The sequence below is a fragment of the Syngnathus leptorhynchus genome, chromosome 9 (genome assembly GCF_054491065.1).
Source record: "Syngnathus leptorhynchus isolate UIUO chromosome 9, UIUO_Slep, whole genome shotgun sequence".
NCBI lineage: Eukaryota > Metazoa > Chordata > Actinopteri > Syngnathiformes > Syngnathidae > Syngnathus > Syngnathus leptorhynchus.
The window spans coordinates 13,004,646-13,031,950 of NC_141203.1; the positions used below are offsets into that span (position 1 = coordinate 13,004,646).

Genomic DNA, 27,305 nt, shown 5'->3' on the forward strand with positions numbered 1-27,305 from the left:
AGCTGCCTCCCTAAAAAAAAAAAAGGACACCTTCATTCGCGCAAGCGTCGTCGCCACTCGGGCTGCTTCGTTCCATGGCGCGTTCCAGCAGCGCGCACCGCATGGAGCGTCTCCGAGGTGGAAGGTAGCGAACAACCCCCACCCAACACGCACAGCCACTCACCTCACCCCCCCCCCCCCTCTCACTCTCAGTGACTGTGGTGGATCGCGCGGCGGCAGCGGCACGCCATGCGTCTTCAGGAGCGTCCAGGTGGACACCGGTGCTTCTAAATAACTTTCCGTCCGGGGAGCTTTTTTTTTTTTTTTTTTCAAGGGGAGGGGGCAGCCAGGATGGGAGCCGTGACCAGGGCAGCCCACTCCAAACACACGCTCCTGTGGTTCATTGTGGGTAAGTCAACAAATAGCACACAACAGTGTCACTTGACTGTGTTCCGCCCGCTTGTGTGTCGTGACTGCATCAAGTCATTTGCGCTTTTTCCACACATATTTTACGGGCGCAATTATTTTTCCACCTTTGCAGCATTTTGTTGGCTCTTTCTGTCAAGCAAATGTTCCGACATCTGCAATACATTTTCATATTAGGAGAGCTGTGCAATTCCAACAACTTCCCCTTCCATATTAATAACTCTTTTTGGCTGTGAGTATTTTATGAGCTGTCTTGATCTCTTCTTCCATTTATGCAGAAACATTTGAGCGCTTTACTGAACTTGTATGTCAAAGTGTCAAGACTGGAATGGATGCAACTGGTTTCAACCCAGAATCCGTTTGGATACAAAAAAAAATTTAACAAAAAAAGGAAATGCATCACAGACATGCTGAGAATTATTTTTATTTTTTTAAGTGTTTACTCATCTGAACTTCTTTGTGTTTGCTCACCAAGGTCAAGTTGCTTGGTTATACATTACCGCCTTTGATGAATGAACCTCTCGAGCACCTTCATTAAATCTCCTCGTTTCCACTAGCCTTGAGCATTTGGCTTAAGAAGCCATGCCATGATGCAAACCGTTGCGGGGAGAAAAAAAAAAAAACGTCCACTTGCTCGCCTATGACCCGTTCCGACTCGGATCTATAGGAACGGAATTCGCTCTTGTGTTTGGGTTGACATTCCCGCCAGTAACGCGTCTCCATTGGTCACAGTAAATAAACTCTGCAGGAGCCATTCTGGAACAAGAATGCCAGGGTGGTGTTCCTAATATTTTGGCCCTTCCCGGGGTGCTCAGTCAGGGACCAGGCGTAGTATTTATTATCTGTCTCCGACATTGTGCTAAAACAGCAAATCGCCATAAAGGAACATCGTCTTTAAATCAGGGAGGCTCGACCTGGAGATCTTTGAGTGTGATTGATGGAAATGATCCACTCTGTTCTTCAAAGTGTGAAATGTGAAATAATTCCTCTTGTTACTTGGACAAAGACTGGTTTCAAATCTCGCTCTGGTGAGATTTATTTCCAAACTGTTCCCGTCAAGGGTCCAGGATGTTTGTTGCTGTGGTTCAGTCAGACGAGTTCATCGGGTTACGTATTTCTTTGAAGCATTTCTGCTTCACTGAAAGAATACGTCAAAGTGCGCTAAATTCAAGGCCGCAGGAAAAAAACAAAACAAAAAAACGCCTCCTACAGGCATTTATCTAACCAGACTAGTAATATGTTGGTATTTATAGATAGAAAACGAGGGAGGAGGAGAGGAAGCAAGCAAACAAACCGATTTAGAAAAAAAAAAAAAAGAACGATCCTCGAAGGACAAAAAAGAAAAAAAGCCGCTCAAACATGCTGATTGCAATCAAGTATTTGCACATCCCAAATGGTGACACTAGAAATGTTTCTCTCTACCTTGCCAGTCAACAATGTCAAAAGTGCGGGACCTGCAGTGTAAACAGATTACAACTCCAATCTCAACACGTGAGGGAAATTTGACACTCAATTGGCCGCGGGTGGGAGGAACGGAAGAATAAATATACAAAGGACGGAAAGCACGCTTGAATGGCTTCTTAATTTCCTTGGCACAGATGGCATCCCCTCTTGGATGTAGCGGGCGTCTGAAGATAGAGGCGCCATTGATTGGGTTCCCTTCCTTTTCTTCTGCTGTGTCTCCAACAGCATTTGTAATTCAATTACACCTCCCGGAATGGAAAATATGACACTGTTATTACTGGGCTTAATCACCAAATCATAATGCCGCTGTCTCGCTCGCTCGCTCGCTCGCTCGCTCTCCTTTGTGTGCCGTGTGGTTTTGGTCCCACGCACCTCTTGGTTTGGATCTTCTTCCTTCTTTTTAGAAAATGTGAAAACCAAATCCCGATTCCCGCGTGAACCAGCCCGAGATCTGACTTGGCCTTTCCCCCGGCAACTAGCTTTGTGGCATTCTCTAATGGGATTACCGCGGCCTCAGTATTTAGTGAAAACATTTGCGGATTAAATTTATCGGTCATCTTGCACGAGGCGCCGACGTCCCTGTAGTGCAAATAAACAAGAGCAGTGTGTGTGTGTGTGTGTGTGTGTGTGTGTGTGTGTGTGTGTGTGTGTGTGTGTGTGTGTGTGTGTGTGTGTGTGTGTGTGTGTGTGTGTGTGTGTGTGTAATGTCTTACATTCTCTTTCATTGAGACATTTTAGCGGCATTGTAATTGGTGACGTTCCAATTGGCACACAGCTAGGCCGCTCGCAAAAAGATTGACTCTGTTATTTATTTTACACCTGACGGGTCGGCAACTCTGGATCCAAGCAATTAAAAGGACATTTTCCGCAATATGCCTCCTATTAAAATGCTAACGTAGCAATGATATTATTTCGAGCGGCGCCGAGAACAAAAACAACCGCAGGAAGTCCGGCACACTTTGGAAATCCTTGGCCACGGTCGGGGCTGAGATAACCAGCGCAGGAATTTCAATCTATCCAAGATGTACTCATCCTCACCGATTCAATGTCAAGCCGCACTCGGTGCTCATTCAACGCTGACATTGTAAAATTCCCCAACCCATCGATTGACACACTCTTGTCCGTCCTTGTAAAGCATTTTATAATACATGCCCCCCCCCCCCCTTCCCTCGTGCTTGAGTGCATCCTTGCCGTTCTCAGAAAAGAAACGATCCCTTTGAAAAGAGCAGCGGTCAGCAGCTTTAACGGTCGAGACAAAAGTTAACCGTGCCGAGTAGCGAGAACATGGACAAGGTTTTGAAAAATTCATGCAAGTTGGAACATTGTGACAGTTGGGACAATGCAACAATGAAGGTTCCTGATGGATGTGGGCTCATGGTTTTCCTCCTGTTGTTAATCATTACACTGGAGCACAAAGATGAATTTGATCAAAGCAATGGAAAATTCCGGTACATATGTTTCTCTTTATCCACGGGGTAAACACATACAGATTCTTGGATGGTTTTTTTTTTCCCTCCTTAAGCTGCTCTGGTCAAGAATCCAAAATATGCATCTTCTACATTAAAAAGACAGGAAGTTTTTTTTTTTTGTCGTTAAGTCGATCTCACATTTGATCAAATGCTAAAAATATCAAGAAAATGGTTGCTTTGTCTGGTCTCCAGCCTTGGGGGATGTTTCTCCAACATTGTCCTCTCCTGCTCCGCCACTAATTGCTTGCTTTTACCTCAGAGTGCCGATAGCCTCGCTCACTTTAATGACCGTCCGGTGATGGATGGATGGCATCACGCACATACCTGCTAATTATCAATAGGCGTGCAATTTTGTTAGCCTGAGCAGGTCGGGGTTAGCCGAACGGCGTCGTTCAAGTGTGGGCCGTCAAATGTGAAATATTTCAAACCATAAAGATGGAAAAGTGGACTACAGAATGGCTGAAATTCATTTTGAAGACCAGGCCGGCTTTCTCCCGCACTCTAAAACAATTCAGGCTCATTGAGAGATTGTTTATGGTTATCAGAGCGCAAACTCCAGTCGTCGTTTATTCTCCAATTCAAGTGGTTCTAAATCTGTAGAACATCATACATCTGATCCAAATCTGTTGTGCGTTGACGGGAGCGATTTTACGACCCGGGCTTAATGTGAGACATTTGTTACGGTTCCATCTATGGCAGCAGCCTGAAAGCTCCACGTTGCCCTCTGAAGCGCCACTTCACTCGGTGTTATTTATAGCCGTTGCTATCGTACTTGAATTATATAATTCCGCGCAAAATAGAAGAAAAAAAAAAACAACAACAGGACATTTATCGACATCTCTGCACTTGTTTCAGGCAGGCCGTTTCTGTCACAGGCTGTTTGTTTGTGTCAAATGGTCTTAACCCAAATAACATTGACTTACTCATGCATGCATCATCACATTTGCTGTGTTTTTCTAGCCGCTGTATTTTTATTTTTTATTTTCTTCTCCCGCTCTCGGCATATTATCGTCCCAACTGGGTCATAAATGGCTTTCTCGGCCTCGGTCGGTCACAGCCAATGATTGTCGGTGTAAAAATAGACGACTTCATGTTCCAGACTTCATTCACAAATTTCAATTTTGACAAAAGTTAGCCCAAAACAAGGTCGTTACAGTCTTTGTGTTTGCGATCCGCTGATTTCAACCATGCGAACTCAAACAAAGCCAATAGCAATTACAACAAAGCTAATAGCGATTACAACAAAGCTAATAGCGATTACAGCAAAGCTAATAGCGATAACACCCGCCACACCGAGGCCCTCAATCAAAGAGAAAAGTCTTTTTTGTAGCGGCGTCTCCATCTTATCTAACGTCGTGATGGCAACACCCGCCGCTTGCTTGACAAACAATCCGCCCGCCCCGCAGCCATTTGCCAGACCAGATAGTGCGGCTAATTAGCCGCTTAACTGCTGCCCATTAAACAGCCTGTTAGCTTAACGACCAATAGCATTTGGACTGAGTCGATAACGCAATGCACACAGTCTAACGGATGTCTGAAATAATGGCAATAAAATGACTGTAGCAACTATGCTATTAGGCTAACAATAGACATTTTACATTTGCTTCATTCTAACTAAACGAATGCCGCCTACAGGAATCATTTAAAGCATAAAAATATTTCCTATTCGTTGTATTACGGGATGCTTTTGCAGCTTTACTTGAACATACAATTCATTGAAGGCTATTTTTTTTTTCTTTTCATCTGGATCTATGTTAAGCTGCACAAAGTGGTCAGTTGGACATTTCTGTTTGAAGCCAATCTCTCCTTGAGCTCGCTCTCCACTCAACGATGTCAACAGTTCAGAGAAGTTATTATGAAGTCCGCCCCCTGGGTCTCCGCTGTCTTATTAGATATCGGCGGAGGTATGTGCCAGTGTGCATGTGTGTGTGTGTGTGTGTGTGCGCGTGATTGACAGCTGCAGAGTTCCAAGTGAAATAGAAAGACAGCACTTCTCAGCCTCGCTCGCCTCTAATTTGTCGGACGTATGCGCGGCTCGTCTCGCGAAAACGAGAAACTCGGCTCATTTGACTGCAGTCGACCTTCTGACCTGACTTGGCTTGAATTTGACCCGCCACGTAATTATTAGCCTACGCTTAGAATCGTTTGTTTTTCCTCGCCGCCGATAGACACCGATATCAAAATTGTTGGGGTTTTTTTTCGATGGAGACGATTTGCAATTCAAGTGTGTTTAGTCACAAGCATGTCACGGAAGGAATTCAACTTGTATCTCAAGGTAGCGCTGCACAATTATGGGCGGTAATGACGCACTTCCAAAGGCGAAGCTAATTTTAGAACGCGTTGCCATTGGCATTAAATGATCGTGTTTAATATTTGGAGGAGGATGCTTAATGAACCATTTCTACTGATCCTCTATGCTATGTTTGCATTTTCTTCAAAAGCCACCTGAATAAATAAGCCGCGGAGAAGAGCCAACAGCTGCTCGGAGCCGCGTGGGGGATCGTTACGGCGAGAGCTGTGTGACCTGCCTGGAAAGTTAATTTCATCTTATCAAACATCATCATAATATTCCCCCTGAATAGCTTCGAATGTAGCTGATTGCGTTTGAATGGCCTGCGGAACGGAACCGGCAATTATTTTCTTCTTTCCTTTCACTGAGCGCTCACTCGAGGTACATTTAAAGTCAAGTATTTTGCCGCAAACACTCAATTAAGCAGTTTGCCGCGCCGGTTGCCATTAAAGTTTATCAGAGCCCATTTAGGAATGTGGTTGTTTTCGCTTGTTGTTGCTTTTCGGGCCTGGTTGTCAGCTGTTCAGAGCCGTGGGGGGGCGGGGTTAGAGAAAACACATTTGCATTCCCGTCTATGACAAGAAAAAAACGGTTTAAAAGTCAGAGTAGTGGGCGTTGCGCTGCTATTTTGAATTGTAACAGCAGCAAGTTAGATGAAAAGCCCGAAATTGAGATTTCCCTCTCCATGAATCATCCCGTAAAATTGACGTCAGCCAGAGAGAAAATAGCTGCAGTCCATCTAGCAGCTTATTTCATCTTAGCCTGGAAAAAAACAGATCTGATTATCCAACACAGCAGAAGAGCCGTGAGTTTCGGAATTGCTCGCAATTGGAACGTCACGGCCACCAAAACCCAGATGATCCGTGTGTGATGATCAAGTGTTATTATTCATCACGGTGAGGCCGTGTCAATCAATAAACGCTTGCTGTGGCAAAACGGGAACCGACGTCCCGGTTGACATTCACGACGTGCCGCTCGCTGCCTCGGTAGAATGAAAGATGACAAGATGAGATCCTTTCTTTCATTTTCTCTCAACAGTGACTCAGTGTGTGAGCGCACTGGGCTGCGGACCCCATTACGAGTACGCCATCGAAGAGTTCTGCTTGGCCAAATTCAGACTGGACATGCAAGAACTGGACCAGGGACACTGGTGCAGCTGGGAGGACACCGTCGAGTGAGTTCCGCAAACGCCGCCTTGACATGCAAACAAACAAAAGAATCCATATTTGCATGCGGCTTACTGTTCATACGCTACGTAGCGTAAAATAGCCTAGGCTCCATTGCCATACCTGGTATGGCTTAGCTATCGAACAGTCCAGGATGGACCTAAAAATAGCCAATTTCTTCCTCAGTGGTTTGCCATTTTTTTTTGTCCAAGTGAGCTCCAAGCAAATCTGCTTAAAGGTCAGCGTCAGGAAGGAATGGCTCTTTAAATAATTGATACTCCACCCGCCTCCCGGTATGACCTGATCAAGTTAGGCTTCCAGTCTTTTTTTCCGTTTCTGTGAAGATAGCTTTTGCGATTTGACTCATGCGGGTTCAGCCGTAGTGCAAAGACACGTTGCAAATGTCAAGGTTGCTGGAGTTCACGTTTTGGTTCAAGAAGCGCCGAGCGCCGCGCTTGAGAGGCGCTGGGACGTTTTATGAAATACACCGACGTTTTCTTTTTTGGGTGAAAATAGGAGCTCACTGCTAGCATCGTTTGCCGTATCCCGGCTAGCTAGCGAAGCTAATACTAAATGATCGATTCTGATTTGAATCCAGAAACTCTAATTAAGTGTTCATTTCTTACGGCTAATTCGAACCTCAATTGGAGTCTTGCGAGTTTGTGTGTCTAGCTATAGGTCGGTTTGAAACCCGAGTATCTCGTGCGTCATCCAGGTCGTTTAGCGGGGCAGCCGTTGTGTGCTTTGTAAAAAGATATCGGAGCCACGTGCAATTGTCACCTTCTCGTTTTGCAACCTCGTGACAAAAGCAGAACCGTGAGTTAAAACATGCAAAAGATAATCAAGCTATCAAATTTCAAATATGGTAAAAAATCTGCAGAAAAAGGTCAAGTAGACTTATTGGGACGGTGGAGCCAAACTCCAGGGAAATCTCACATGTGCACGTTAGAAGACTCTTATCCAAGTTTGTCTTTTTTGGGGGCTTCAACTTGGGCAACTATTTGACATATCTTTCTTTTGTTTCTAAAGAAAACCCTGTCAAACGAATGTGCCTATATGGTTGAATTGAATCCTTGTTTTCATAAGACCTTCCATTTTCCCCGTGCATTGGTCTTCGAGAGCATGTTGGAATGCATTATTCAGAACATGCGGCGCGTTGCCTTCACAGCTCCACAGCTCCACAGCTGCAGTCGGTGGTGGCACGACACCCGCGTCGACTTTGCGTTCAATCTAATAAGAGGTGAGAGACTCAAATGGTTTATCTTGCAGTGCCAGCATATTTGGCCATTTTCCATACCTGGGAGCTGGCGTGGCCTCTCTTTCATTGTCTGAATCAATACGGGGCGGGATCGTCTCGATACTCGATACGCCGAGGCTTGAGACTTGCGGGAGGTCGGCTCACGACGATACCGGAAATTTGCTTACGTGCGTCGGAATCGTTAAGTGGTTTTCACAACGGGCTGCTTAGATCCGATACGAAGCGCGGAATTCAGACCATCGTCTGGAGCAAACAGAAAAATATTTGTTTTGATGTTCATTATTTGGATTGTGAAATTGAATTTGGAGAGATGCAAGATGGCTTATCTGTAAATTCAAATTCAGCTCATTTAATTGCCGCCGCCGGCAAAAGGTTTGAATTAATTGCTTGTTCCTGATGGCCATGACTTGTTTGACTCTCATTTTCTTCGCAAAAGTTCTATCACTGCCCGAGTCGCTGTGTTTAATGAGCGCAGCAATTATGCCTTGGGAGCTGAAATAAGGACAAACTAAGTCAATAGCACAAACTAAGTACTGCGAGTTGTGGAGCCCAGCAAGTGACATGCAAGTTTTTTTCGCCGGGATTGCGAAAAGGACGACGACGCGTTTTTATTTGGCTGCAGTTTCGTCTGATAAATTTTATTTGTAACATTTAACCATGTCATCGCTTCCTGCAAATTGCTCACAATGAAAAAAATGCAGGGATAGAACTGAACTGACTTATATTTTCTATCAGTACAATCATTTGAGTGTTGGCCATATTGAAACTATTCCAAATATCTTCAGCATGGGGACCACAAAACCTCCCTGTAGTAAAAATGTTATCTTCGAGAAATCAAAACCTTCTCATCATTTGTGGGATTTGTTTTGTCAAGTTTTTGATTAGATTCGGAATGAACCCCGTTTTATAATTTTTTTTCTCCATGTCATGTGACGCACCTGTTCTCGTGGGCGTCGTTCCTCATCGACCAATCAGCTCCCTTGGAGCCCATGTGTGCCTCGTTGTCTCGTTCTTTCACTTGTATTTAGTTCCCCGCTTTGAGCTGCTCGTGTCGGTGATGTTGAACTTTTGCCCACTGTTGATTTGTTTTCAGCTTTGTTTTGGAACTTTTCACATTTGCTTCCATGACATAGATTGTTTTCCTTTTTTTGTGTGTGTGCGTTTGGAAAGAAATCCTTTTTATTTTTTCCTCCACTCCACAAAGCAGTGCTTGCAAACCTGCTAATTCAAAGAGCAGTGGGCTCACAGTGCCACTTTGTTTTTGCATATGAAACTTGAAATGAAATCTGTTTATTTTTCATTGGTTTCATTAGAAAGGGCAGACACTCGATAATTTCACAAAACACAATGTAAACGGCGTCCAACGTGATTTAATGGGGCAAGCCATTTCATCGTGCTGCTCCTTCTTGGCCACTAGGAGTCGATATCGTACTCAAGTCAAAGAACTCCTAAGACTCCTAAGATTCTGTGTTTTTTTTTCATTTTAAAATTTCTTAGAAATTAATGTGGGCATTCTCAGTTGGAATTGGGCAACCCAACCTTAATTGAATTTTGTGCCGAAATCCACCTCAGTCAGTATGTTCCCTTATTTCTGTTCTTTGCTGGCTTGCCGTCGAGTCTCTTTGACGTGTGCTCCAAACGCGATGGTGTGATGAAGCCAGCTCCACAATGTCCTTTGTTGCTTCCCAAAGGGCTCGGGATCAAACACTTGCCATAATCCTCTTTTTATGAATAAACGCTCTATGAACTATGCTCCACTCAAACTGTGCGCCAAGCATAGCTACGACTGAAGACAATTTGTCTTTTTTGCCCGATTAATGTTTCAAGATATGTAAATTGTGTCAGATGAGATTCTGAAAGTTCGAATCAACTGGAGGCAAATTTTTTCCACTTTCCGATTAATCAAAACTACAGCTGTTTATTCCCCCGGCTCTGTTCTCCATTTTTTTTTTTTTACTCCAGGCTCAGAGTGTAAAAATAGCTCCAGATCTTGCCCTGAAAGGTTTTTGTTTTTTTTTCCCCCCCTTTGTGTGAGGCTGTTTTGTTCAGCCATGGGTGCATGCCTGTCCGCTATCTGTAATAATTTTGAAGTCTTTTGTGTCTGAGCCTGGCCGGGCACAATTGTGCACTCAGTAGCGTGGAAAGCCAAGTGTCGTTTCGATTCTGCGACGCGCTCCAATTAGGCGTCTCATTAGGCGTACAATTGCAAATGGATTACTGGCGCTTTTTACCACTTGATAGCATCAAGCGGCGTGGAGCTTATTCACGCAGTTATGAGAATTGATGGAGCTGGATTCCGACTTGAAAATCTTTGCTTTGATCTGAACCAAAACAAAGGCCTTTGTTGTCGCTGGCTCCCGTTTCTCACGAGCCTCAACTCAAAAGATCCAAGCCCGAGTTTTATCGTTGCTTAACGAGATCAGGGAGGATTTGTTTGCCATTCGGTATCGAAAGCAAAAATGTGTCATCTTCTCGCAATTTGATGATGCCCGTCAGGTCGTCCAGAAAATGAAGGAGCGGTTCCAGATCCCCCCGCTGGTCCGGTGTATTGTCGCCAATTAGCGTGTCGGCAAAGTCCACAAAAGCAATTTGCAGCACGTCTGAAAACATCCGCCTGTCCCACAAAACATTCGAGCTCCTTCTGCTTACATTTCAGAACAACAGCAAAAGAATTGAGGCCAAATACTTCAAAAGATTTTTTAATTGTGTAATATGGAAAAGATTGAAAATAAAAATATTTTTTTATTTATTGTAATAGTCTTGGGGGAGGCTACATTTTCACTTTTGGTTTTGTTCCCATTGAAAAGTTTCATGTGGGATTAAAGGAACGTCAAATGTGTTTATAAAAAGCATGCTTTGCTTTGAATGTTCCAAAGTGCCCCGTGAGGATGTTCTAGTAAATGTAGTCATGTCATTTGAAAGCAGGAAATACCAACGGGTCATTCGGGAGTATCAACAAATCAAACATCAATCAAAAAAATACATGATTTCAAGCAAAACGGTAGAAAACAAAATCTAGTTTAGTGTGGTCAAGGACATTCAAAACTTAAGACTGACCCGAATAGGACAATCACGGCTTGAACATCACAAAAAGCCAATGAGGAAAAACTGAAGGAGGAACTCGAAGCGTAAGTTCCTAAAAGGAAAGGTGTCTGACGCCACGTGCTCGTCCTTTCAGGCTCTACGGCGAGCTGACCAACTGCACCTTCCTGGTGGCGCTGAAGATGGACTGCTTCTGGCCCAACCTGTTGGTGGACGACTTCTTCATCCAGGTGCACAAGACCTACTTCCACAATTGCTCGCTGTCGGGCAGGCTGCTCAGGGACCCCCCCAACCGCATCCTGGGCCCCTTCATCGCCATGCCCATTCTGGTCACCCTGCTCATGACTGCCCTAGTGGTGTGGAGGAGCAAGCGCAGCGAGGGCATCGTGTAGGGGAGCAGAGCTTTTCTCCAGGGACATTCAAAACATTTCTGGGATGAATCTCGCAGCTATTTATATGACCTCCAAACTCCTTGTACAGCAGACCGGTGACGGTTTGAAGCAGCACTGGACTTTCCCAGACTTTAAACCAAGAATCTCCCACCACCAAATTGTGATGATCTCATCCTAAATTACTCGCAAAAATGCTAAGCCTGTTTCTCGTTTCCGACGAGAAGAGTTTTCGAAACTCGCAAACTCGTTCCCAGAGAAGCTAGCAGCTTTTATCTCTTCTTCTACTGCAGCAGTCTGGATGCCGTGTCCATAGTGCCTCTCACAGGTCAGTCTTGGTAGTGCAATATCTTTGAAGTCAGATATGCTCGTATGCGGTCGGTCTACTGTAGCGAGCTAGCTCCGTTTTAAAATGACTCCAGATATTTTGGTCAATTCATGGCAAAACATTTTCCCGTTCTGTTTGTACTACTTGGAGAGTCGTCCTCGTTCCTTGTCCCGCGTGAATTTGTGAAATGTCTGAAGAATTCAAAGAAGAAGAAAGCTCCAAAGGAAGATCAAGTTCTGCTAAGCGCTGCCGATACCTCAAGCGAAATAAGCTTTTGGATGGCAGACCTGAGCTTGGGATTGATTTGGGATCTGAGTTGTGCGCTGTGAACGCCTTGCTCATTGATATTTTGGAATGCTTTCTTTCCTCTTAAGGGAGCTTGAGCTCTAACCTGCTTCTCTGAAGAAAAAAAACACTCACTCCTTCATGACACACTCCCACTTTGTATTTTGTGCCAAAACCTCTCGGAGAAGCGAAGGCGGCATTTGCGATGGAAAAAAAAAAAAAAGTTGATGTCTTCAAATGATTCCAGTGTACCAGAAGACCAGAAAGAAAGCCTTTAATAAATTGACGTGTTGTGTGTCAGGACTTTTTTTTTTTTTTTTTAAGTGTTTATTGAGTGCTCTCTGCTACTTCGGCATCATCCATCCATCCATTCATCTCCACCATTTTTGGTTTCTGGTCAAATCGTATATATCTGCAGTTCCCTCTTGAATGATTTAGCCAAAAAGCAATAAAAAGAATGCAAAGTGTCCATTTTTGGAAGCTTCCTGCCGCTGCGTCACGTACGCTGTGACGGCTTGACCTTGTAAGAGAAGCATTTTCTGTACGGATGCGAGCGTGGGCACTCGCGCTCGATTTTTTTTTTCCTGCTTTGTTTGGCAGGCAGGAGAAGCCAAATGTCATCCATCGCACACGTGCACAAAGCCGCGTTTGTTTTGTAACAATTCCGTCACCCCGCATGTCCAATTTTATTGGATGATTCTTTTCTGAGGTCATCCATGGTGGTGGGTCACCGTTTGCTTTGGAACGATTTCACCACATTTGCCAAAAGAGCGCCTGTGCTGACCAATGACGTCATTGCTAAGGGATCGCGGACAAAGATAGCACCATGCTACTTGGGGGCGGGACGTGTTGAAGTATCCGCGGTTGGTATCGGCAGTCTTCGCGAGTACCTATTAATATCAAAGGCGACTATCACCACTTCCATCATGTTGAGTTCTTTGTTTTAATTTCAATTCATTGCGGTGGGAGTACCTAGTAATAATAAAGGCGACTATCACTACTTCCATCATGTTGAGTTCTTTGTTTTAATTTCAATTCATTGCGGTGGTGGTCTCTAAAGACAAATTCATCAAATATATAGTTGGCAATATGTAATAAATAGTGCAAGGCCCAAGACGTGACAGCAGACATGGCTTTCCTAGCCCTTAATCCCGTTGGACGTCATAATGTCATTCACAGATGTTTGAAATGTGTGTGTGTGTGTGTGTGTGTGTGTGTGTGTGTGTGTGTGTGTGTGTGTGTGTGTGCGTCGGTGTTCTCCCATTCCCAGGCATCCCTCGCGGATTTCCGTCTTGTTTGCGATTTCCCCAATGTAACTTGTGCTAGATGAGGTCTGAACACCATGACAAAACTACTATAAGGCCATTTTGGAAAAATGCAACCATAATGGGTGTCAATGATATGTTCCCCAGATTATGGATGTTGCCATTGCTGCAGATATATCAGAAATGTATTGATGAAGCCTTCTTTAAGAACAATTGACTGAAGATGCTTTTTCAAATCCATAATGACAAGTTGGCTGAGCCACCGCTGACTCAGCAAGTTGTCACATCAAAGTTTGGAACCTGAAACAACAAATGCGTCTCCAGGCCGGATTACGCAACCAATCCGGGGTCATTCATAGGGAGGGGGGGGTCATTGTCTACCCGCAAGGTGTCGAGTCATGTGTCTTTTCTCGTGCAACTGAAAAAACAAAGGGGCAAACATCTGAAGAAGTGGAGTCGGAGTAGATGGAGTTGGGACGAACGCGGGCTCCCACGAAGGCCGCATTTTCCTTGGTGGAGGCAGCGCTTCATCACCAAGATGCAGCAGGGGGCGTTGTTCCGTTTACACCTCGCTAATTGCATCGTCCATCATCATGCCAAGCGACGCGTTAGTCTGAAAACACGACTTTTGTGCCTTGCCGCTGCGTGTCGGTTGACAATCGCTTGAGTTGTGCTAATTTCGCAAAATGCCATGAATGATGTCTTTGTTTATGTTTGCGTTACTGTGGGCCTGACGTCTGACGCCAGGTCTTTTGTGTTTTGCCGGCTGGCTGGCTGGCGAGCTAAAACAACCAAAGGAGAGGCAGAAGCCGCCCGCCCACGGCCGCAGCGCCGGCGTGGGCAGTCAGCCTTTCGAGCACAACAAAGCAAATGGAGAGCCACTTACTCTGCAACTTACTAAAGCGGATGGACGGACGGACATATTGTACATGGACTCACACCGATCGACATCATTTTCCTTTCTTGTGCTCAAATTGCCACGGTTAAGGTTAGACGCCGCATCGTGACTTTTCATTACATTTGAATTCATATTGATGAAATCATGTAAAAACCTGGCTAACCTTTACCTTTGCATGTACAGTGAGTGTGAAAATGTATTCAAATGAATCCAATATGTCGGGGGAGTCCATGATTTGGCTATTTTTGCATGAGTTTGAGTTTTGTTGCAGTTGTAAGATAGCAATCACACGGCTAGGTCATTGTTAGCCACCGCCGCGTCGTTTGGCGCAATTGGATGCAGGCTGGAAACAACAATGCGTGTCGGATGAAAGCAAGTTGGCGCGCAGAAAAATGAGGCCTGGCAACGAGACGGCGCCAGGCGAGGGAACGCGCGGCAAGCGTACGCACGACGCCCACCAGGTCACTACAACAAACGCAAAGAAGAAGAAAAAAATTCATAAGACAACACGAGCACAAAGTGCCCGTGTTCATAAAGATGAGTCTGACATGTGATTCATATGTGACTGTCTGGCCTCGGGGATGCCTGACATAACTAATAAGGTCGGCGAGATTGGCATCAGCAGGAATCAGTCCATCCGCTGGCCCTCATTAGAAACTCCAGCCAGATGCCTCCATGAGAAAAAGGAACAGTTTGGAGAGGTTACTATGGCAACAAGGCTGGATCCAAAAAGCATCAACCAAGTCACTCATGATGACGCCATGTCCCCTTTTGAAGGCGTGTGTTGTCTGAGCTCTTCTTGTGGCTGCACGCTAACGTCGGTCGGGCTAACAAATGAGACCTCGTTGCAGCCCATTAATCAGGTCCTTGATGGCTTTGGCGGCTTTGCTGTCCTCACAAGTCCTTTTGGAGCTTTCGGCTGGACCCCTCATTAATTCTTCACGGGCAAAAACAAGCAAAGTTGGAAAAGCTGCTTCCCAAGTGGAGAATGGATGGATTTTGGTTGAAGGGCATTTTTTTCTTCATTTTATAAGGCAAAGTCAGAAGGGGGGAGTGCAAAAAAAAAAAAAAAAGAAAAAAAAGTGATGGAGCTCTCGTTAGTCTGGTTGTGTGCTCTGGCTGTCAGCCTTCGCTGTCACGGGCCAAAATGTTGGCTCTGACACGGGCGAATTCCCTGACAGCCGGCCTGACGCTAACATATGTGACTGACCACATTAGCAGAAGGGCTCAAATCTAGACACACACAACAATGATTTTGATTGGAATCTACCTTATGAATGTTCCATCTTAAATGGGACACATGATGAAAATGTGACTTTTTAATAGCTTCTAAGTGTGAAATCAAACAAGCAAGTGCATCTGTGCATTGGTATTGTAGAGGTGCTGTGCGGATCACCAAAAGTCACGTTAGTCGCTTGAAGGCTCGAAAAAATCCAGGCGTAACCCAAATTCGTACCGCGCCGTCATAATGATAGTAAAGATTTGGAGGAAAACACTTGCAGGTCATTTATTGTTGCCCTTGGAGTACGACTGCCCAAGTCATTTCTTTTGTGTTTTTATCCTCTCCTCAGTGATACATTTTCGCAGTTTGTGAGACTCATGGGGGGAGGGAAATGTTAAAATAGCAATGACAAGATGTGACAAGTCTCCCATTTTGCACATAGACGTCAACGACAAGAAAAAAGAAGAAAAGGAAAAAAAAAAAGCAGATCCAAATGTGTTTGTGTGTGTGCAGGACAGGACAAGAGCTGAGGACGCTACGTTGCTGATCATTCAAACGCTGTCTGGCTTGCTAGCGCGCAGCACGGGAGGTGTCAATGTCTTTCCATGATATGGTGTCAACTCACATGCATTTTGTTTTTTCTTTCTGCCAACACAAACACTGCAGGCACTGGGAACTGAGCACGCACATACATGATTCAACCTCTTAATTCATTACTCGGAAGCAAAAACAAACACAAAAAGACAGACTTGAAGAGCGGCCGTTAGCTGGCTCGCAGCATGTTGGCTGTCAAGCTAGCAGCGGCGCGGGGCCGGCGTGTCGCCGTCACCTCCCGAAGAATAATAAAAGCATAAAGCTTTGTGTCCTTGCTCAAATGTTGTGTTTCCCATGACGGTTTGCGTGGAGGTTTATTGCGATGAAGGCCAACGCGGCGAGACGTTGGAGACGACCGGCCGCTGCCCATTCAGTGTTGAGAAAAGCCGAGGCAAAGGTGGAGCGAGCAGCGCGAGCACACTCGCTGCGGCCCGATGCCTCGGCTATCATCTGGCGTAGTGCTTGATGTAATCTTGAACTTTGTTGCGAAAATCCTCCTGAAAGCAGACAAAGACGCAATATGTCGTTAACCAGCAGGGGGAGCTCAACACACAAAGTGCTCATCATTCCTTCCTTCTGTCTATTTCATGAGAATAATTTGATGCACTTTGACTTGAATTGGCATTTAACTGGAACGTGACACAAGAGCATCTCCACCATTGCTGTCAAAGTCGTCATTGTAATGAGTCGAGAGAGAAGCCTTTTATGAAATCTGAAGAAAGCCTTTGGAGCATATGAAAGGCCAAAGTCTTGTCATCTCTTACTTCAGAAGGTGTTACTTTTCGAGCGAGTTGTTAGCGCATGACTTCGTGGAGCGACCTCATTGTGTTAGCGGCAAGCTTAATGAACTTGTGAGCCATTTCTTGCATCACGTCCCCTACGCTCTCTCCCACAATGCAAACATTCACCTCCAAAGTCCAAGTAAGCGCACGGCATTCGAATCATGCTCAGCTCCACAAAGTCATCAGTAGAAACAACCATTAAGTGGGACATAGTAACCGGCGGATTGCGAGACGAGAAAGGACGGATGGGCTCGCACAATGTGCTGGAAAGCTGCCAGTGACAACTTAATTGCGTGAGTTGTGATGTCCCCGGCCAGAGGACATCTCGTGAAAATCCAATTGCTCTTGGCTCTCGGACACCGTGGAGAGGAGCCAAGCTCGCTCGGAGCGGGTGTTTTCTCCTCTCCCACCGACCGGAGAGGAGCTGAGCTCATTTTCAAAATGAAACTTCCCCTTTGCCTTTCACCTGGTAGCCAGCCCACCGTGCTGAAAAAGGATCCCAGATAAGTCAATTAAAAAAAGACTGATCATTAGTTTCCCACTTGGGGATGAGAGAAGAAAGAAAAAAAAAAAACCTTTCCAGCTTGACTTGGCCATTCATTAGCTTGAAGAAACACTGCAGTCTATTAAAAAGTTTGGGGCAGTACTCCAGTCACACGCTTGTCTTCATTATCTTTTAGCCGCCTTTGGGCAGAAAGTGTTTCTCCAACAACGGCAACAAAGTGGAATATCAAGCACAGCAAAGAAAAGCTCGATAACGCCTTGGGAAACAAATCAGAGAACTCGGTAAATGACAAGGCTGAATCATATTTTCACATTGTGTTTGCTTCTTTTTTTTTTTGCTGACTCCCGTGCGCAAATCCCGTCAGGTTGCGGTGACCGGCGGCAGAGCCACACAGTAAGTCGATGCGGCGACGTGACGGACTATCGACTGACGAGGCCGAGCCGCTGGAGAGTCGACGGGCGAGAAAGAATTTGCTACGCATGAGCTGCGCAGTCCCGCGAGTCGGCAAGGTCCCGTCCTGCCTTCCAGGACAATCGACAACATGATTTGCTCCTCTTTGAGCTTCCGATTGAACATAATTCCCCGACACCAATCGCCGCTTTCCCGTTTCCTTCTCCATCTGTGGCATGTGAAGGAGAGTGCAAATGCAAGTACCTGAAAGGAAAGTTTCAAAGAAAAAAAAAAAAGGCCAGCAGGCGAGTTCATGAATAGCAAAGTGCACTTCCTGCAAACATCCAAAAAGTCCCGCATTGGGTTCCGCTATTGAATTTCCCGAGGTGGCGTTGAGTGCTGCTTTGACTTGCAAATTGTTGCGCCTGCCTCCCTCGCTCGCACCAGCTGTGCATCCGTCTCACCGCGACAGCGGCCGGCCGAGACGCTCGCTCAAAACTCGACGTTAAGCTCAAACAAAGGGGCTCGTGAACGGAGGACGCCATTTGTCGGCAGCACGAACCCACTTACCTTGTCTCTCAAATGATGTTCCGCTGCGTCGATGTTTAACGGGTCATCAAAATTCAACAAGTCCTGAGGCGGACGAGAGAGAAAATACAATGAATGTGCCAATAGTAATGAAACACTCGAAGCTTTTCAAGTGGCTAATATTTCTCAGATGGCATACAGCAAAATAAAAACAAATAAAAACTTACAGTGAACAAGGAATTCAATCCCCAAACCACGTCCTAGGGGGGAAAAAAAAAAAGATTGCGTTCAAAAATAATCCCTCCAAGTTTTGGCTTGTACATGACGAGTTTGTTTACCTTTAAGGTTCTGGTGGGGGCCCACCCTGTGCCGTCAATCGAATGCTCACGCAGAAGGCTGAAGACAGACAGACAGACAGACAGACAGACAGGCAGACAGACAGATGGCGCCGTTTATGTGCCGTGCTTTGAGTTATGTCTTGAAAGTTCCATTTCCTACCTTAGGCAGATCTCTCCATTCTCTGTGATGTTTGGATGCCATATTCTGGTCAGACATCTCACCTTTGGAGGCTGTGACAGCAAACGGAGCACGTGGGCTCATTACAGTGTGCTTTCACATTTTGCTTCATGTGGGAATGAGATGTCATTGGAAATTCTTTTTGGGTTTTTTTTTCCTCCTTTTCACTTTGCTCAAATTGCAATCACATGAAATCAATTTTCTTCATTCAGGCACGATGAGCGGACGAGACGACGGGCGCACTCACCACCATGTTGTAGGCTTCGGGCACATTGATTTCAAAGTGAAACCTGCCACTTTGGTAGTAGCCTTCATCTGCGAGCAGAAGCACAAATGAATTGAGGGGACAGCATAGGCGGAACATATGCATTGTGACATTGACCTCAACGGTTAGGTTAATCTTGCGCTTAAATTCATTGGAATCCAAATCCAAGTTTCAGGATTCAAGCGGGCTTCTGAGTTTTAAGCGGCACGGCCAGCGTTTGAATCTTTTATGTCTCTTTGTATGTATGAAACAACAAACAGGTCCAGGCGGCGGGCGCTGTCTTTGGCTGACTTCTTGGAATTACTTTCATTTCATTTTGCACGCGAGGCAAGCGCTTGAAAATCTTATGAGGTTTCAAGGAAAGAAAACGCACATGGAGCTATTTTGGAACAGATGAGGAATTTTGTATTGGTGTTCATTGTCACACTGAAAATATGATCAGTCATCTTTTTGTTTGAAATAAGTGAGACAATAAGTGAAACGTGAAATCTGCTTGCAAGAGGCTCCAGTTAATTAAAAGCAACTGGGGAAGAAAAAAAAAGAAAAGAAAAAAAAAAAGAACCACTCACGCCCAAGGCAGACTCAAGTGGGGATGACATTACACAAATGTTTTTTTTTTTTTTTTGCCGACTCCTGCATTCTTTTGTCACGGCTGCCGAGCACCACCGAGCGCGACGCTCCATGAACAATTAATTGAGGAATTCACAAATAGTCGTTCTTCCAAGGTGTCCTCATTCGTTATGTTGCGAGACTATTCTGGGCCTGACGTATTAGCAATTCATGTTAGAGAACACAAGCATTTTGATTACTACTTTGTTTCATAAATATAACAAAAATAATATGAGGCCGTAGCTTTGAATAAGTGAACAAATCTTCCTCTGGGAACCCCAACTATCGGATTCACTTAAGAAAAATGACAGCGGACCTTTGCTATAATTGCCGATCTTTGCTTTTCGCCATGGATTTTTGCTTACCGAGGCCTTTGTGAAAGTTAGCTGGAAGGACCCCAACGATTGGGGCGACAGGGAGACTGATGACTCACAGATAGAGCATGCGTGTGTGTGTGTGTGTGTGTGTGTGTGTGTGTGTGTGTGTGTGTGTGTGTGTGTGTGTGTGTGTGTGTGTGTGTGTGTGCGTGCGTGCGTGCGTGCGTGCGTGCGTGCGTGCGTGCGTGCGTGCGTGCGTGCGTGCGTGTGTGTGTGTGTGCGAGCGCACCACTTTGTGGAAAATCTTACAATGCTCAAAACGCAATTTGCAAGGGATATAGACGGCAGCCAGGTATGACCAAATGTCAATTGATCGCACCGATGAGGACGTGAAGTCGACGGGGCTTACCCGGAGACACGGCCAGCTGAAAATGGTGCAACTTGTCCTCATCTGGGAAATTGGCTTTGCATGTACCTGGAAGAGGGAAACAATTGGTGGTGTGCATTTAGACCCCCAAAGCATTTTTCCAAACACAAGTGGCGGCTGAGTTTCAAAGCAGCTCCACACTACCCCCTGCTGTTCAAGGACCTTTACTATATCATTTGTTGAGAGACGCTATGAGCCATGAAAGATTGAAGTCGCCTCTACAACACCGATGTCCGAATAGCACAAAATGCCACCAGCCATTTTTCCCCTCACATGAACCACTGACAGTTTCGAAATTCAAATTGGGCCCTCCAAAGGCACATTGACGGAACATAACCAAGACTGACTACTGCAGTCATTCTGAAGACACGTTACCCACATGAAAGTATTCAAATGGCAAAAATAACATCCCAACTTACTAGGAAGATTGGCTTCAAGTTCGGCAACTTCTGCGGAGAGACGACAGTCACAGTTAGTGCAGCCAAAGAGCGCTTGGTGAACTTGCCCGGATGAGAAAAAGCAAACCTTTGGTTAGGAGACGGTCCCTGATAGAGACCCTGAGGGTGGCGTCCGAGACTCCGCCGGCCCGGCTCGTCTGCCCGCCGTCATTCCTCCTCAGCTTGCTGGCCAGCGTCAGCATGGCTACTGCAGGCGCTGCTGTGCTCCGCCCGTCCCGTCCCGGCCCAGCCCCGTCCCGCCGCTCAAACGCCTGTCACAGTGTGAATGACACGCACAACATCATCGGTTTGAATCCTTTGAATCAGGGTCTCTGAGCCCAGGTCACCTGTGGTTGCCCTCAGGGCAGCGTTGCGCCTTCTGATAATATTGCATAATCGCCGCTGGAGATTTGAACAAGTTCATGAAATAAACTAGAAGTGCATTGTTTATGGTGTTACTATATGAAGCCATTCACTTTGGGGTGGCAGGGTGAACTGGAGCCTACACCAATGTGTCTTTCTAAATTCTACTTGCTGCCACATCTCATCAAGATGCAAATGTTCTATAGAAATAGCCACAAATGAGATTCGAAAGTTGTTATGATTATAAACAACACAGGGTACGTCTGCGTCGGATCAACGAAAGCATGTCGCAAAACCAGGAACACATTTCCCAAATCAATTATAGATCACTTCCGATGATCAATTTTCTAAGTCTAAAGTCTTTCTACTGGACCGGGTTCATGTTATTGGGACATTTCATTGCGGAAAGAAATGCAATGTGCCTTGACAGTTGTGTCACTAATAGCTATGTAGTTACCACAACTAGCCAAGATCATTTCCCCAGCTCATGATCGTGTCACACTTAATGGCTCCCCCACTGAAAGCAAAAGATGCGAATACAAGACCGCCTACTTTGGAGTTGTTCAAATGCTTCTTTTCAAGTTGTTTTCAAAACTATCCAGCTGACCGGCACTGTTAGCTTGCGTTATCCGGACGTTGTTTACCTGTAATATCGAAGCTAGCAGTCCCTGCTACAGCATTATCGGACGCCCCCCGGCTCGCTCACTCGCCCAAAGTCCACTCGGCGATTAATTGAGGCGTTCACGAATGCAAATGATGACAAAGGGTGATTTTGGGGAAGGGGCCGGGGCTGGGGATGACCCGAGTGGAACCTCAGCTGTCAGAACTTCTCTCCGGTATCATGGGGAGCGGAAGTGCGCTCATGTCCGCACAACATGTCGCTCCGGCTAGAAAAGGCAGGAGAATAAAAGTTCCGCCATATTCATGCCGCAAATCGTTTCCATTCAAATCCCTATTTTTCTTATAAATCACGTCCACCCTCTGATGAAAGTTTTCCTGAGGAAAAAAAATACAGCTTTGATAAATTTGTTTTTTACAAACCCAAATGCATTTCTTCCATGTTTGCTTTACTTGACAGGGCTAAGTCGTTCAAAGGAGTTGTGATAACACGAGACGTTTTGAGCATTTTATTTCAAGTCCATCCCAACAGAAACTGCATTCATGATAGTAGTCGTAACAAATATGGGACAGAAAAAATCAAAATGGTTTTCTACTTCTGGTTGGGTATCATCTCATCAATGGCCTCCCCCTTCTCCAACACCTTCTCCATCTCCACCAGCAGCTTGACACCATCCACCACCATCTGCACAAGCTCCACCTCAGAGAATCCCAGTCTGTCCGAGTTGGAGATGTCAAAGACGCCGTCCACGGCGTCGGTGTCCACGCCACCTGATTGACAGACCGCATTGAGTACTAAGTTGAAGCAGCAGATGTGGGCGAAAGAGACGATTTGCCGGTACCGGTTCCACGTTTCTGGAGACGCAGCCTCTTGAGGATCTCCTCGAATTCGGCGTGCTTGCCCAAGTTTGGCAGCTTGACGTGTACGCCGGCGCGCAGTCCGGTGCCCAGGTTGGAGGGGCAGGTCAGGATGTAGCCCAAGTGCTCGTTCCACATGAAGACGCGGCCTTTCTCTTTGAACCTGGCTTCGATCTATCACAGGCGGGGCAGGGCGGGGGAGCAAAAAGTTGAGTCGCTAAGCCCCGGCCGGCCACAAAAACCTCCGGTCGACACACCTCGGCCAGTCCGGTGCAGAATCGGGTGAACACTTCCTTGATGTTGCCTCCTTTCTGCATGGAGATGACGCGCAGATGGTCCTCCTCGTTCACCCACACCAAGAAGGTCTTGCCCTCGTTGTGCCTTTGGAACGCGAAGCTCGATTTCAAGTCAAGAAACTTGCGGGACGAGACTTTCGCCCGGCGGTTCCTCACCAGATTCCTCTGCCGTCGGGCCAGTCGCGGGCCATCCTGGAGGCCAGCAGCAGGGGGGACACGGGCTTGTCAAACAGAAAATGGTCATCGATCAGCTGCTGCTGCTCCGCCTCCGACATGTTCTTCAAGGCGTAGTACTGGCCGGTAAAGTCTCCAGTCAGAGAACCCAGCGCTGAAGACGAAGAAAACAATCAAAATCGTTGACAAAGCGGGCCAGACTTTAAAAGCGAGCGGGCCAGACTTTAAAAGCGAGCGGCCCCGACCTTCGATGGAGAGCTTCTCCAAAGCACGCCTCTCTCCTCTGGAGCAGTGCGGCGGCAGGCAGAAGCCGCGGATGCTGCGGCCTGTTCGGACACGGGAGCTGAGAACGTAGTTGGGGTCCAGGTCATCGCCCCCCTAGACGAGGGGTGCAAACAAAGGTACCAAGTGATTCTTTCATTTTCAACTGCCAGTCAGAAAACTCCACCAACCTGCAGGTTGCCCGGGTTGAGGTCAGTCTTGTGCGTGTCTGTGGACTTGTAGCCACCGTGTCGATCCTCAATCACCAGGTCAAAGAGGTCTTTGTAGACGTCGTAGGACTCTTCGTCGCCGGCCACGCAGCCCACGGTCATGATGTAGGGGTGACCTACAAGAACCAAATGAGTCATCCAAAAGAGTCGCAGCGCGCTTGGCAATCCCAAAGGTTTTACCGGGATTGTCCACCCCGGTCTGAATGACGCCGTCGATGGTGAAGCCGCTGCGAGTGGACTTCTCCTTCAACGTGGCGTACATCTCCTGAGTCAGGAACTTGGCCATGTGGTTCTTGTGCTGACTGAGATCTGGGAACTCGTCGGTGGCCGTCAGCCCTCTCTTCTTGCGGTTGGCCATTCCTTCAGAGCTAAACGCCAGCCAAACAGGTTAGCTTGGCCTTGAAAGCCCAATGACATGCTTGTGGGTCAACCATAAAATGCATCAAGGCCTTTTGGAACCAAAGTGATGAAGTCACAAAGAATGTATGTTTGTATGATGTCATTAGCTTTACTCCACAAAATAGAAAATTCTTGAATTAACTATTTTTCTCAGCTGGTTGTATACAAATTCAAATATGAACAACTTCATAAAAATTGCATTCGACGTTGCTGATTTCGCTTTCGTCAAGAATGTACTTTTGGACATTTTAAAGCTGAACATGTCTTCAGCAACTTTAGAAATATTTTGGATGCATTATTTTCTTTTTTCACTTTTTGAATGAGCATTAATTTTAATCAAATATTTCCTAAATAATCACATTTAGCATACACATTTTTATATTTACTTTATTCATTTATTTATTTATTTATTTATTCATATTTTATTGGATTTGTTTAAAAAAGTAAATGTAGAGCATTAGCGATGCACCTGTATGCTCAATTTCAACAATGACTTTCTCCTTCCTGTCCATCCATGTGAAAAGTTGAAAGGGGTCGTTCTTCTCACTTACCCGATTCAGCAACACTTCGGAAGATCGATGAAATAGTGAAGATGCTCTCGCACACAACTATTTTTTTTCCGGAGCAAAAAAGTCTGGCTTTATATTATTGGGGCCAGCTCGACGCCGTCGGACGCGCTTTGCATCACAGGGGCGCGTGTTGTGTTCATGACGTGACAAAAGCTCTCAAAGGTGACGAGCGCAACGCAACGAGTTTTTGTGCGGCGCTTTTCTCTAAACGCACTCGGCGTGACGTTCGGGTTTGTTTATTCATTTCATTCAATTCCTCTCCTGAGTGACGTCACGCTTGTCGCGCAAGCAAGCGCACATTTGACATGGTTTGTTTAAAGGGGCTTTGTCAAATAATAATCTGGCCGCATGCCTCATTTATTGACAGACGCTAAATGAGGAAAAGTCAATACAATGTCGCCCTCTTGCGGCAGTTTACAATATTGTGCTATATTTTTTTCCAGATCTCATTTTTGGATCAGATATATTTGTATATACAAAAAGTTCGAGTTGTTGACTCGCGCAGACCACAAATGAGGATGTATGAATTCATTTAATTGCCACAATAACCGACAATTCCTCAAAAAAAACAAAAAAAAAAACACTTTTGAACGTGTTACAATGAAGCACGCACGCTTCTCCTTGTCTAGATGTCGCCTGGGCCATCTTTGCTTGCCAGCAGGTAGAAATACTTGACAGCCACCACCACTATTGTTTCTGCGGAGGTCACCTTCATGATGGACATCAACCTGCAGAGAGGAAGGCGGGGAAGAAAAGAATTTCTAAAAACATGGCTGCGATGTCACCACCGGTTGATCTGTCAAAGTCACCTTTGGCAAATGTCCTGCGAGAGCTTCTCTGCCTTTTGAGGGTCTTCCCTCAGTAGAGTCTGATAACTGGAGTATGATTCCACAAAGCCCATGAAGCTGCAGAGGGGCATGGGAGTCTTCACCCACACGTTCTCGCACCTGCAGTGGCAAATCATCTACAATGTGGCTTCTCCCGTTCCGGGTAGCGAGAAGACCGCGCCTATTTCGTGGTCGCTGAACGCTTACCACTCTTTGTCAGCGTAAGGGATGGAATTGTAGGCCTCCCGGTACAACTCAATGGTTTTTCCACCGAGATGAGGACTGCGATAGGGGAGCAAAGCCTCGTAGAACTGAAGAAGAGCAAATTACAAGCGCAATGAAGATTCACAGAAGACCAATGGGACTGTTGGCTGACGTTGACCCAAAAAAAAAAAAAAACAACTCACCTCTTTGCAAACTTGGTTGAGGGACTGCAGGCAGCAACCCGGGTAGTCCAGTTCCATATCCAGAGTGTAGTTGAGCAGAGCCAGGCAAGCGTGAGGCTTCAGGACCCTGTGGGCTTCATGCAGGAAGCGCCGTCTGTCAAACCAGTGGAAGGCGGACATGGCCGTTATCAGGTCCACTGAGCTGTCAGCAAACGGGAGCTCCTCAGCCACGCAATGTCTGAAGGTGCAACCATCCATACACATAGACAAAAAACACCTTGAACATTCAGGACGCTGCCATCCATCCCAGCATTTCTCATCAGGGTTGCTGGTAGGAGTGAGAGTCGTGAACTGGTTCTTGACTGGGATTGCTTTGTTTACCTGATGATTGCATTTCACAGAAAAAGATACTAGCTGATTTTAAGCAAGGGACAAATGGTGACATTTGACATGAAAACTTTGGGCTTGTCATTTTCACATTCCAATCTGACTTGAAGTTACCTGTAAGTGACGTTTGGCTTTTGAGCGTGCTGCAAAGCCACTTCCAGCTGGGCGGGGCTCACGTCCGTGCCCACCACGGACGCAAAGTGTTTGGCCAGCAGCACCGTACCTTGCCCCGAGCCGCAGCCCACATCCACGGCAAGCGACAAGGGTCCGCCTTTCTAACCAAAACATTGCCATTTGCCAACACAAATGCAAAAGGTGTGCGCATTTTGACGCCTACCTGTTTTTCCACAAATGTAATCACATGCTGGATCAGCTGATCCGACGGGGACACTCGGTACTTCCAGTAAGAAGCGGCATGATCTTTGCCCTCAAAGAGACGGTGAGCCATGACCAGAAGAAAGATTTCACTGCTTTAGAACTCCGCGTCGGAGACTGGAAGACCACCGCGCTCAATATTCAGGTCACATGTACGAAGAAGCACAGAAACAAAAAGGCAGTAACTGGGCCCATTGAACTGGGAGGCCCCGTTGTAATGATTTACAATGAGCGCCTTTAAAGGGAAAGCGTCCTATTTTCTTGTTGTTGCGTGTCATCGTGGAACGCTGCAGACAACACCAAGCCATGGTTACTTTCACACTGGAAGTCACAATGCCCAAATCGGATTGTTAAATATCTTTTTATGTCAATGGTTCACGTTCCAAAAATCAAATGTGTGAACGGAAGGCTTCCGTGATGTGGCGCGCATGCGCACCACGCACGAATCGTGTTTATCATCATCATCAGGGTTTGTTGATGAGTCGTCTGAACAATTTGTCGGAGTGAAAAACATGTTTGTTATTGTCGAGTGCCCCACGAGAACACTTTGCTACTAATTGTTCTCGAGGGATAGCGATAGGGACAAATAATGACCTGTTGACCATCCATCCACTTTGGAGTGTCTATGAATAGAAGTATTTTGTCATCATCTGTTTGTGTTTGCCTTGTAGTTACATTTAATTGTAGTAGAAGCTTTGATCTTGCTTTAAC

General features: G+C 45.9%; 4 protein-coding genes across 4 annotated transcripts; 1 reads left to right on the plus strand and 3 right to left on the minus strand.

The window, feature by feature from the left end:
- The first annotated feature begins 212 nt into the window (after positions 1–212).
- Positions 213–12,563, plus strand: ramp1 (receptor activity modifying protein 1). Its single transcript, XM_085920582.1, has 3 exons — positions 213–388; positions 6,667–6,802; positions 11,231–12,563. The coding sequence occupies exons 1-3, from the start codon at positions 331–333 to the stop codon at positions 11,484–11,486; spliced, it is 450 nt and encodes a 149-aa protein (XP_085776708.1). The 5' UTR covers positions 213–330; the 3' UTR covers positions 11,487–12,563.
- Positions 12,564–15,740: 3,177 nt separating this feature from the next.
- ube2f (ubiquitin-conjugating enzyme E2F (putative)) lies at positions 15,741–22,089 on the minus strand. The gene is made up of 10 exons (XM_085921125.1): positions 21,859–22,089; positions 20,940–21,123; positions 20,834–20,863; positions 20,397–20,462; positions 19,044–19,111; positions 18,779–18,849; positions 18,619–18,676; positions 18,508–18,540; positions 18,323–18,385; positions 15,741–16,572 (listed from the first exon to the last, which is right to left on the minus strand). Exons 2-10 carry the CDS (start codon positions 21,052–21,054, stop codon positions 16,522–16,524), a joined length of 555 nt encoding a protein of 184 aa, XP_085777251.1. The 5' UTR covers positions 21,055–21,123; positions 21,859–22,089; the 3' UTR covers positions 15,741–16,521.
- A 237-nt stretch (positions 22,090–22,326) lies between these two features.
- Positions 22,327–24,752, minus strand: LOC147051348 (creatine kinase, testis isozyme-like). Its single transcript, XM_085920220.1, has 8 exons — positions 24,602–24,752; positions 23,832–24,019; positions 23,613–23,767; positions 23,406–23,538; positions 23,143–23,314; positions 22,948–23,071; positions 22,675–22,864; positions 22,327–22,603 (listed from the first exon to the last, which is right to left on the minus strand). Exons 2-8 carry the CDS (start codon positions 24,007–24,009, stop codon positions 22,425–22,427), a joined length of 1,131 nt encoding a protein of 376 aa, XP_085776346.1. The 5' UTR covers positions 24,010–24,019; positions 24,602–24,752; the 3' UTR covers positions 22,327–22,424.
- A 304-nt stretch (positions 24,753–25,056) lies between these two features.
- On the minus strand, positions 25,057–26,797 carry LOC147051349 (uncharacterized). The gene is made up of 6 exons (XM_085920431.1): positions 26,557–26,797; positions 26,334–26,494; positions 25,854–26,070; positions 25,654–25,757; positions 25,429–25,566; positions 25,057–25,347 (listed from the first exon to the last, which is right to left on the minus strand). Exons 1-6 carry the CDS (start codon positions 26,665–26,667, stop codon positions 25,245–25,247), a joined length of 834 nt encoding a protein of 277 aa, XP_085776557.1. The 5' UTR covers positions 26,668–26,797; the 3' UTR covers positions 25,057–25,244.
- Positions 26,798–27,305: the final 508 nt, after the last annotated feature.

Coding starts and splice junctions, on each gene's coding strand:
- ramp1 (XM_085920582.1), top strand. CDS start 331: ATGGGAGCCGTGACCAGGGCAGCCCACTCCAAACACACGCTCCTGTGG. Junction 389..6,666: donor GCTCCTGTGGTTCATTGTGG/GTAAGTCAACAA, acceptor TTCTCTCAACAG/TGACTCAGTGTGTGAGCGCA. Junction 6,803..11,230: donor AGCTGGGAGGACACCGTCGA/GTGAGTTCCGCA, acceptor TCGTCCTTTCAG/GCTCTACGGCGAGCTGACCA.
- ube2f (XM_085921125.1), bottom strand. CDS start 21,054: ATGCTGACGCTGGCCAGCAAGCTGAGGAGGAATGACGGCGGGCAGACG. Junction 19,112..20,396: donor TCAGCTGGCCGTGTCTCCGG/GTAAGCCCCGTC, acceptor TTCTGCTCGCAG/ATGAAGGCTACTACCAAAGT. Junction 18,386..18,507: donor GATTGAATTCCTTGTTCACT/GTAAGTTTTTAT, acceptor CGTCCGCCTCAG/GACTTGTTGAATTTTGATGA.
- LOC147051348 (XM_085920220.1), bottom strand. CDS start 24,009: ATGGCCAACCGCAAGAAGAGAGGGCTGACGGCCACCGACGAGTTCCCA. Junction 23,315..23,405: donor GGAGAAGCTCTCCATCGAAG/GTCGGGGCCGCT, acceptor CTTCGTCTTCAG/CGCTGGGTTCTCTGACTGGA. Junction 22,604..22,674: donor TCTCCAGAAACGTGGAACCG/GTACCGGCAAAT, acceptor TCTGTCAATCAG/GTGGCGTGGACACCGACGCC.
- LOC147051349 (XM_085920431.1), bottom strand. CDS start 26,667: ATGGCTCACCGTCTCTTTGAGGGCAAAGATCATGCCGCTTCTTACTGG. Junction 25,758..25,853: donor TCAACCAAGTTTGCAAAGAG/GTGAGTTGTTTT, acceptor GCTCTTCTTCAG/TTCTACGAGGCTTTGCTCCC. Junction 25,567..25,653: donor CCTTACGCTGACAAAGAGTG/GTAAGCGTTCAG, acceptor TTGCCACTGCAG/GTGCGAGAACGTGTGGGTGA.